This window comes from Calliopsis andreniformis, chromosome 5 (assembly GCF_051401765.1).
Source record: "Calliopsis andreniformis isolate RMS-2024a chromosome 5, iyCalAndr_principal, whole genome shotgun sequence".
Classification (NCBI taxonomy): Eukaryota; Metazoa; Arthropoda; class Insecta; order Hymenoptera; family Andrenidae; genus Calliopsis; species Calliopsis andreniformis.
Window position 1 is genome coordinate 24,363,533 of NC_135066.1, and position 11,749 is coordinate 24,375,281.

General features: G+C 42.2%; 1 protein-coding gene across 1 annotated transcript; it reads left to right on the forward strand.

The window, feature by feature from the left end:
* Positions 1–2,020: 2,020 nt before the first annotated feature.
* LOC143179682 (uncharacterized) lies at positions 2,021–2,932 on the forward strand. Its single transcript, XM_076378995.1, has one exon. The coding sequence runs from the start codon at positions 2,021–2,023 to the stop codon at positions 2,930–2,932; it is 912 nt and encodes a 303-aa protein (XP_076235110.1).
* The last annotated feature ends 8,817 nt before the right edge of the window (positions 2,933–11,749 follow it).

Here is an 11,749-nt window from a genome sequence, read left to right on the forward strand (position 1 = left end):
GGTAAGCGCGACGCGACCCTCGCGGCCTTCGGTCTCGGATACGGATCGATCCTTCGAACTAGGCAAGGCAATACCTGTGATCATAAACGGCCACATCTGCAAGACACTCGTTACGGTCTCCTATCCTAATCCGATATGCCTTTGCTTTTCCCCATGAATTTGCTTGTGACTTTTTCGACTTGAAGGAGAGACTACCACCTCCACTACAAAAAGTAACCTTGTTGGTCTCAACTAGCAAATGAAGTTCGGATATTCTGACGAAGCTACACCCCGAGAAGTCGTGCTGGAGGGATGCAAGGGCATGAGGAAGGAGACTTCGGAAAAAATCACTAGTATCGATCTTAATTTCGCCGCCGAACTGTGTAACGTTTTTTTATTTACGAAATGGCGCAGAACATTTCAAAATAGTCGGTTGTCGGTCATTAAAAGGTCAAGTACTCGTTTAGTGAAGTGATCAGTGTTAGTGACCGCGAAGTGTTGTAAATGCAAGGTGTCTTCTTGTGATCTTGGATACCTGCGATCAGTGCTATCTGGCCATCATTCCCCAATGATCGGGATCGGCACAACGACCCAATGGAGGAAGTGTTCAGGCAGTAGATCAATTCCTGTCCGAATGGTTCAGTTTTACCGATAGTAATTAGTCATATTACTAGAGTTATATTAGTAATCTCAATTTATTTAAACATTTTTTGCTTTGGTCCGTCATAGTTAAAAGAATAAAAATCAATGTTTCCGTACTTTTTACCGATTACAGCAACTAATACGCCCAATTTTCATTCATCTATTATGAAATAAGTATTATTGTACAGTTTTCAATGTTTTGATACACAGTAATATAACGTACAATCCGTAGGAACTACGAAAGCATTACTTTTTATTTCTTTTACTATGGCATTACTTTACTAAATCAGCATTTCTAAATTCTTTTTCCTCGTTTTTTATTTTTGACAACTTGGATAATTAATTTAAAAATATGAACAAATTCTATGATATGTGTTGCGATAGCTAACGTATTCCTCATTTTTTTTTCATAATTTTCCATCCATTAGTTTAAGAGAAATTGAGCAATAACATAGATATCTTGAGTTTCTGAAAGTAGTGAACGCTACGCGTAGCTTGTGCCCTGTCATCAGACAGCCGTCCGTCCGCTATAGGCGCTCTCTGATTGGTCTATGTTTTTCATTAATAATTGGTTGATGAAGGCTGGAAGGAAATTTTGGCTAAGGAGAAAGTTACTTAGAATTACCCCAGGAATGACCCCTTCTCGGGACTTACACTTATTCTGGGACACCCTGTATACTGTAACAGAATTGAAAATTACTCTCAGTCCATATGATGATAAGCGATTTTTATATCTGATTCAAATGATACACTACCTTGGGAGCATTATAAAATAACATTGTAAAGGGTAGAAGTTGTACAATAATGGATTGAAATTATTTTACGAAAATAGATTTATTTACATTTTTATATTAACATTGTAGTGTGGCGGCGACAGACCGACGCCACGTTGCCGTCGAATGTTTAGATTAAGATTTGGAATGAACGATTGAATGTTAGCGGAGTATATAAGGTTCGAGAGGATGTTTGGAAGTGTGTATCGAGTGTCGCGTAGAGTTTAGAGTGCAAGCGAATCAATGAGAAAGAGAAGAGAATGACTGTGGAGAATGCGTCAGTGCATGAATGAAAGAAAAAAGTTAGTCTGATTTTGAGAGGCGTAACGAGCGGACACGCGGGCATCGCTAGTCTTGTTACAGCTCGAATAAACGGCACCAAATTTCACTCAGTTTATTACTTTCCGTCACTACCATTATCATTCACATCCTCACCAAATTGGTGACCCCGACGTGATTTGACGGGAGTGTGACGTGATCGTGATCGTGAGTGCGATATCGGGTATACCGGACATAATAGACTTTGGCGGGTGATTCGCAGAAAGTGCCAAGACACTATAGTTATTCGTAGTTAAGTGTAGTTTTTAACGGTTAGACTTTAATACAAGGAGACTTAGTGAAAGACAATGTCGGTCGATAATGACAGTGTGCCAGTTATACCGGGCCCATCCGGGGAGGCGTCCGCGACGGTAGCGCGAGTTTCAGTTCGAATTCCGGAGTTTTGCGCTACAGACCCGGAAATGTGGTTCGCTATGGTGGAAAGAAGCTTTGAAGCTTCAGGGGTGACCACGGAAGGCACAAAATTCGGTTACGTCCTGGGTGCATTGAGCCCGGTATATGCCGCGGAAGTGCGTGACATAATTATGAACCCGCCGACGGCCGGGCCCTATCAAAAATTAAAGGCAGAGTTGATTCGAAGGCTCAGTTCGACACAGGAACAGAAGACTCGTCGCCTCCTCGAGTCGGAAGTGATTGGGGACAGGAAACCATCGCAATTTCTTCGGCATTTGCCAGGATTGGCAGGAACCACCGTTTCTGACAGTGTCTTACGCACTCTGTGGATGGGAAGGTTACCCACGAATATGCAAATTATTCTGGCAACCCAGAAGGATGTCGACCTCGACAAGGTGGCAGATTTGGCGGACGCTATAGCAGAGACAACGGGTCCACGAGTCCACATAGCCGAGTCAGCTGCACCGGTGGGAGCTCTTAAGGCAACGGGTCAACACAATTTGACGCAGGATTTGGAGGCCTTATTAAATTTAAAAATGGCCCAGCTCGCCGTGTCGTTCCGACAGGAAATTGCAGCGATGCGGCAAGAACTGTTAAGTGAAGGACGATTTTCACGATTTGAGAGGACTTATCGACAGAGATCACCCTCTCGTCAACGTACGCGTCAGCGTTCGGTTTCCCGACGACGTGCAGAAGAGAGGCAAGGAAGGTACTTCTACCATTGGCGTTGGGGAGCTGGTGCACACAGGTGTGTTCCACCATGCAACTGGAATGACACGGCGGGAAACGAGTCGGGCGGTCGTTAATGACGGCTGACGGGTCTTGCCCGATGCCACGCCGTCTTTTCGTGTCCGATAAGGAAACAAAAACGCAATTTTGGTCGACATAGGAGCCGACCTTTGTGTTTATCCGAGATCGATGACCCATGATCCACGCCAAAAATTAAGGGATGTTCTGTACGCGGCGAATGGATCAGTAATATCGACGTATGGTGCGGTTACGTTAAGGTTGGATCTGGGACTGCGTCGGGCGTTTACGTGGCGATTCGTGGTGGCCGACGTATCGAAACCCATAATCGGGGTGGATTTCCTATACCACTACGGACTTTTAGTGGATATACGTAACCGTCGATTGTTGGACAATGTGACGTCTCTGTCGGTACCGAGGCAGCTGGCAGGTCAGAGTGCGGAGTCGATTCCGTGCGTAAAAACGGTTGCGGGCGGTTCTGTGTTCCTGAAAGTCCTACAGAAATATCCAGAAATTACAAAGCCAGAGGGAATTCCGGCACCGGCGAAGCATTCGACGATGCATTACATCAGGACGACGCCAGGTCAGCCGGTCACCTGTAAGCCACGGCGTTTAGCACCTGATCGACTGAAGGCTGCAAAACAGGAGTTCGACACCATGATCAAGTTAGGAATTGTCAGACCGTCGGAAAGCAGCTGGTCGTCACCTTTGCACGTAGTGCCGAAAAAGGAACCGGGGGAATGGAGACCGTGCGGTGACTATCGGGCACTTAATGCGCGAACATTGCCGGATAGATACCCCGTGAGACACATCGAAGATTTCGCACAATCTTTGTCGGGAAAGAAAGTGTTTTCCACGATTGATTTAGTGCGCGCGTATAATCAGATACCCGTGGCCCCCGAGGACGTGTGTAAAACAGCTTTAACAACCCCGTTCGGATTGTTTGAGTTTCCAGTGATGCCCTTTGGTTTACGTAATGTAGCACAAACATTCCAACGATTTATTGATGAGGTGATACGCGGATTGGACTTCGTATATGCTTACATAGACGATATTATTATGGCATCAGAATCGGAAGAAGAGCACCTTGAACATTTAAAGGCATTATTCGATAGACTTAAACGGTACGGTGTAGTTGTGAATTCCGGGAAGTGCGTGTTTGGCAAAGAGAAGGTGCAGTTTCTGGGCTACTTAGTGAATGAAAACGGTACGCAACCTCTAGACAATAAAGTGCGGGCAATTTTAGACTATCCGCAACCGGCTACAGCGAAGCAGCTCAGGCAGTTCCTAGGTATGATGAACTTTTATAGACGGTTCATACCTAGGGCTGCACAGATTCAGGCCCCACTAAATAACCTGCTGCGGGAAAATCTGAAGGGTCGCGCACCAATTGCCTGGACACCGGAAGCGACGGCAGCATTTGAAGAGTCGAAGCGGACGCTAGCGCAGGCTACTCTATTGGCGCATCCACGGATCGGCGCCCCGCTTGCACTTACGTGCTATGCTTCGGATTTCTCCGTCGGGACTGTTCTACAGCAACACACGGCCAATGGATGGGAGCTGCTAGGTTTTTTTTTCGAAGAAGCTGACCGCTATGGAAGCGAACTATGGTGCTTATGATAGAGAACTTTTAGCGATATATTTAGCAATTAGGTATTTTAAGCATATGGTAGAAGGTCGTAAATTTACCATTTTTACGGACCACAAGCCGATCACTTTCGCCTTCCAACAGAAACCAGAGAAATGCTCTCCAAGGCAATTTAGGTATCTCGATTTCATTGGACAATTTTCAACCGATATCAAACATGTGGCCGGTAAGGACAACGTGGTGGCAGATGTTTTATCCAGGATTGACGAGATGGAAGAACTCCTAAAATATGAAGAGCTGGCGAAGGCGCAGGAGACAGACGAGGAACTCCAAACGTACTGCGCGAAGATGGATCTAGCACACTACGTTTGAAGAAAGTTAGGATTCCTGGTGCAAGCAGTTTGGTTTTTTGTAATGTGTCGACGGGTTCGGTGAGACCGTTTGTTACGAAAACATTTCGCCGCGCCGCTTTTGACACAGTCCATAGACTTGCGCATCCAGGCATCAATGCAACGGTGAAATTAATGTCGGATCGGTATGTGTGGCCGTCAATGAAATCAGACTGTAGACGCTGGGCGCGGGCGTGCATACCGTGTCAACGTTCGAAAATATCTAAACATGTGCACTCGCCGCTTGGACAATTTTCTTCCTCAGGAAGATTTGAACATATTCATATAGACATTGTAGTATTACCTGTATCGGAGGGATACAGATATTGCCTCACCTGTGTTGACCGCTTCACGCGGTGGCCGGAAGCCTTTCCGCTAAAGGACCAGGAGGCACCGACGGTGGCGCGCGCGTTTTACGATGGTTGGATCGCGCGTTTTGGGACCCCTTTGCGAGTGACAACGGACCAGGGGAGGCAATTTGAGTCCTACCTGTTTAGGCATTTAAGTGAGTTAACAGGTACATCACATTTAAGGACAACGGCGTATCACCCAGCAGCGAACGGTATGGTGGAATGGTTTCACCGCCAGTTAAAGGCTGCCATTCGTTGCCACCAAGAGCTCCAGTGGACAAAGGTTCTTCCCACCATATTGCTAGGCATACGCGCAGCCTGGAGGGAAGATACTAAGTCGACAGCAGCAGAACTAGTGTATGGCGAGACGCTACGGTTACCTGGCGAATTTCTAGCGCCACGACCAGCCGAGACCGATCACGAGGCGGCTGAATTCGTTAAGGAACTGCGTCGGCTTTTCCGTGGGGTTACACCAGTTGCAGGGTTCCAGCATGGGGTAGAGCGGATTTTTATATTTAAAGATTTAGCGGTCACCGACGAGGTTTTCGTCAGGAACGATACCGTAAAGAGGATATTACAACCACCATACGATGGGCCGTTTAAAGTCGTCTCGTGAGGTCCAAAGAATTTTGTCATAGATATTAAGGGCAAATTTGTAACAGTGACGATCGATAGATTAAAGCCAGCGTATGTAATGGCGGATACTATTGTAAGGGAAACGATCCCATCACCGCAGGAACCCGCGACAGTACCTGTTCCGCAACAGGAATTTAGAACCACACGCTCCGGAAGACGAGTTAGATTTCCGGATATTTTTAATAACGTATACTTCAGCATTTCCAGTATTTATCGTATAGTATAAGATGTATTATGTATGGTATTGTAATTTATAGTGATATATGTTTACAGTTTGGTGTCGTGATTTCTCAATCACTGGCGGGGGAGTATTGTGGCGGCGACAGACCGACGCCACGTTGCCGTCAAATGTTTAGATTAAGATTTGGAATGAACGATTGAATGTTAGCGGAGTGTATAAGGTTCGAGGGGATGTTTGGAAGTGTGTATCGAGTGTCGCGTAGAGTTTAGAGTGCAAGCGAATCAATGAGAAAGAGAAGAGAATGACTGTGAAGAATGCGTCAGTGCGTGAATGAAAGAAAAAAGTTAGTCTGATTTTGAGAGGCGTAACGAGCGGACACGCGGGCATCGCTAGTCTTGTTACAGCTCGAATAAACGGCACCAAATTTCACCCAGTTTATTACTTTCCGTCACTACCATTATCATTCACATCCTCACCAAAGTAGTAAAAACATCTTTTTTATGTTTATAATACATTATTTTTCTGTATCCATGAGTTGTGTGAATTATCAAATCCTAACCATTTAACATATACTTTATTGTCCTTCTTACCCTATACTTTTTCCACTAAATACACATTGGGGTTGATACCGCGCTGTATTTCTGTACTTTGATTATCTTGAACACTTCAGCAGTCCAATTTGGCGTATATCCTTTGTCGAAAACGGTTTTGTATTTGCTGACGCGTACGGAGTCACCAACCTTGAATCTCGGTGGAGCAGCAATCTTTATATTGCTATATACTGTGTTCAAAAGCTTATCAGCAATTGTAGGGGTAACATCACATGGTCGCATTCCAATAGTTATATGTTTTCGCATGTTGTATTCAGCCACAAGACTTGGTAATGCATCGATCCATTTATATGTTCCATTGAGTGTAAACAGTTTCCACATATTGTTGTGCCAGACAACGCCCATCTAAGTAACATAATTGCGTCACCCGAGAACGCTCTAGAAAGACACGCGTTCCGCTAAGCACGTTCCGCTAACTCAGCATCGACACCTCAACATTGTTACTAACAGAACCATATATGGTAATGTGCGACCTCACCAAAAAACGCCGAACAGAACTCGAGAGAGTCGGAAATCGAGGAGTTCGAGAAAAGCCACGGCTGAGAGCTGGTCGAAGCGATCACTGTAACCTTCCGAACTGTTCAGTACTTCTGCTCAATAAACGGAGTTTTGTTGAAATCACCCGGTGGTTTCTAATCCTTTAACCGCTCGCGAACCCTAAGGCCATATCCCATCCCTCGTCCTGCGAAGTCACCACGCGGGGCACAACAATATGATGTCTTAAAGTACGATTAAAACGTTCCACGATGGGAGTCTTCATCACTGAATATGTTGAGTAGTGATTAATATTGTTTTTTTAAGAATCTCTGTACATCAGTATTTAAAATTCTTGTCCTTGATCGATTTGTAAATTTTTTGGACATCGATGTTGAATTATTTTTGCGTATGCTTTGGCTACTTCGAAACCATTTTTAGTTTTGAGTGGTACAACCCATGCATATTTGCTTAATGCATCTATAACTGTGACTATGTAATGATGACCTTCATTGAATCGCGAGTGTGGACGCATCTTAACCATATCAGCTTGCCACAGATCATCATATCCATGTACGATAACACGTCTGCGGGAGAAATTTCTTCGAGCTGGCGCATGCAACTCCTTTACAAGCTGTTGCTTTTCGAGGCTATGCTTTTCCTTAGATTTCATTGATTTGTGCATTGCTGTTGCTATTGTTGTTTGTTATACAATCTTCCTCTTGAGAAAGAGGGTTCAATACTTGCAATACTTATCGAACATCATTTTGCAGTATTATTAAGTTGTTCTGAAATGTGCCCAATCTATGTTCAAATTCCTGCTGTATTTGTTGAATATTATTTTGTATTGTTATCACATTGCTTTGAAATGTGATCAACTTTTTCTCAAATTCCTGCTGTTAAACCTTCAAGATTGATATGCATTCTTCCAGGTACTGTTTATTGACTGCATCTGTGTTGACCTCTGGCTGTGCAACATTTCGAATTTTGCAGTATTTTGCATCACAATTGGATCCATCATGCAGAGCGTGTTATCACGCATATAACTTCCAAACATGCCACTCCATTTATAGTACTGTACTGGTGAGGTCTTATGCTTTCCAAGTGATACCCCAAACTTATTGATTGAGATTTCGTTCTGAATAAATTAATTATCAGCTTGTAGTTTAATTTATAATGAGACATGCTTCGCGAAGTTCTTCGATAATCGATAGAAACTCGTTGTCGTGTGCATTGTTACCAGCTTGACGCGATGCTTCTAACAAACGCAAACGATCTACTAATTCAATTGGATCATCCCAATGTATATAATCTATTTGGTTATTGTTTACCGTCATAGCATTTGGTATCTGCTTGTTAGCTGTTATGACATTTGACGTAGCAAGTTCAAATCCTGTACCTGTTCGGCTCTTAATTGTACGAGCAAGTAGGGGAGCAATTATATGTTTATATTTGTAGCCTTTGTTACCCATTATGGGGCCTTGAGAGTTATGATCACGCTTGTGTGCATTGGTTGCCATCAATATGCTCTTGTATTTTTGCTTATCAGTATCAGTGTACACTGCATCGTCAGGAATTCTCATAAAAATTAATTTATATAAACCTGGTGTTCCAATGTATTTTACACCATCTCTGAATATATTATCGTCCTTGTCTATATTGAATTTTTTGTCACCAAGCATTGCATCATTATCTTAGAAATGTACACCATATACATAATCTATGGTCGTATTTTTATCACTACTTAAAAGTGCACCCATGTATTTGATACCTAATGGGCCAAAACAGCTATGAAGTGTTTCTTGACCTTCGGATGTCTGTAGCTGCTGTCTAGCAGATGTTATAATCGATTCATTAGCAGTTTCAAAAACTTCATCATCGATAGTCGGCGATTGTACCACCGGATCCACTGATATAGAAGAAATCGATGACTTGGTTTGTACAACATTTTTTCGTTTCGACTGAATTGGCGTAGAGGTCATGAATGATTTATCAGATGAATGTTTCCGTTTTATATTATTCACTTTTAATTGTACAGGTGTTAATGTATCCTCCAATTGTAACGTAAGCGCCACGCTCATGGGGTAGTACCTACGATAGTGCGTGTCGAACAAATGAGAATCGGACGCATGCCGACGTGAGGTGAAGCGACAGTTCCTCACCGGATGACGTGTTGTACGCATTGTATTCACCATCCTGACACCTCTTACACAATTTAGTATTTGAACTTGGTAATAATGATTCATCAGCTTCCATTGCAGAGACATTTTTCACAATCTGTTCATCAGCTCTTGTGTTCACAATTTCCTTTGCAATTCTCTCACGGTCCTTAATATCTTGACTATCAATCATTGTTTGAACAGAAACGTTGTTCTCACACGGCGCGACAATTAACAATTGATTGTATTATGGTATTGCAAATTCATTAAATCCTCTCCTGTAACGTCCATTAGACATCGAGCTATCCTTATCGATCACAACAAAGCCATACTTGTGCTGCCAACAACTACGACACAATGCTTTAAAATCATCAAAAGACATGTCCGTATTTACATGATCATTATATACATGTTTTAAGTTAGTACTACCCTGTTTAACGCTAGATTGCCTAAGCAAGTCATTTTGACTGCTTTTGAATTTCAATTAAGAAAATAATGATTTAAATAATGACACAGCTTCTTATAATTTTGTGACTTTTTCTACAACATATAAATGGGTTAATTAATCATTGTTGTTGCCCCCCCCCCCCCCCCCCCCCCCCCCCCCGTCCTTCACTTCCGGAATATATATGTGTTATACCTATATTGCCGAAAAGCAGTCATTTTGACTGCTTGGAAAAGACCAGTTCGGCTCTGGATTGGAATAACATGATAACATACAAGTTCATGATAAATTGTCGATTTCGACATATTCTTGATAAGTTGCAGTTGTTCAATAACTAAAGTTATTGTTATTGTTATTGTTATTCGTACTTGTTATTCGAATCTTTATGCCAGGCCTGGCCACGCGCTTTGTTCCCTTTGAACGCGCTGTAACGTCATTCAGATGGGAAGGAGGATCTCTGAGTTTTTTTTCGAACTAAAATACATTTTTTTTATTGTTAATACTTATTAATAACTTGTTATATGACTGTAAGTGATATAAAATATATTAAAAATTACTGTTAAACAAATTTGTTTGCGCATTAGTTATTTTTTCACAATGCAGTCATTTTGACTGCTTTCAGGCAATATAGGTATATACTAAGCTCCCGTCTTTCTAGTGTTAAACAAAATCAATAGATTCGCATTATCGCGTATAAGAAGTTTGGGAATTTTTGCATACGTTTGACAGAGATAGAAACAGTCTACCTTTGAATGTCTCCCCATTGCAAAATACTCTCTTATCGTATCTTGTTTATCACATGCTACGTCATCAAAAATGAAAATTGAATTTGGAAGCGATTCCTCTGGCGAAATAACATCGCAATTGTTTGAAAATTTAAAATAACCAATTTCATCTATCGATGCCAATAAATTCTCCAAATACTGATACTTCGGCTGCTGCAGGGACTTTGAATACACATAGACATTCTCAAATCGTACACCATAATGGCTCTCTAATAAACTTATTAATACGTTGGTCTTCCCACAATTGGATGGACCACAAATAATTCCACGTATAGTGTTTGGTAACATATTACCATGTCTGCATTCCATGTTTTTGCCAATTATTTGAATTCTATTGTCGAAATTTTTTACACATATAATCATTGGTTGTCTCACGAACCGCATGTTTTCAAGATTCTGATACATAGGCATCCATGTCGCTCGTATCTATGCATGCACCAATTTAAAATTTGTTCAGTAGTACAAATGTTTCTCATCATATCAGATGATAACATTCATGATTTAACCTCTGAACAGTTGAAATATATACCAAAGAGTATTTTATTGCACAAGTTTGATACATATATTGACAATTTCTGGGACAAGCTTCCGGAATATATAAAAGCTAGTAAGGAGATTCAACAATATCGCCGGTATTTGGAACACTACAATCGTCCTTGGCAACAAACACATATTGATGGTCCAGCACCACTGATTAAAAACTGTAGTGAATGTCTTCGGCAAAAGTAAAAGCTGGTAGTGGGTTTTTGAATCGAGCAATAAACGCTCTTCCCATTGAATTGCATATTCCTGGATATCAATTTTGTGGTCCAGGAACTCGTCTTTCGAAACGATTATCAAGAAGTGATTCAGGCATCAATCCCTTGGATACTGCATGTCGTGAGCACGATATTGCATATTCGCAACAATGTAGGTGAGAGACATACAACTGACGATATACTCGCTGGCAAAGCGCAAAAACCTATCACTGCAAAAGATTCAACCCTGAGTGAAACAGCTGCAGCTGCAGCAGTTTGGGCTGCTATGAAAACTAAGACGAAACTTGGAATGGGAATGAAAACAAAAAATAAATGTAAAAATAAGACTGGAACAAAAAGAAAGCGGATACTTCCAATTGCAAAACGTGGTGGTATTTTACCTATTTTACCATTGTTAGGTGTTCTGGGCTCATTAGTTGGTGGGGCAGCGGGGGTAGCTAAGGCGATAAATGATAAAAAGGCAACGCAACGTCAACTGGAAAAAATGCAACGTTACAATC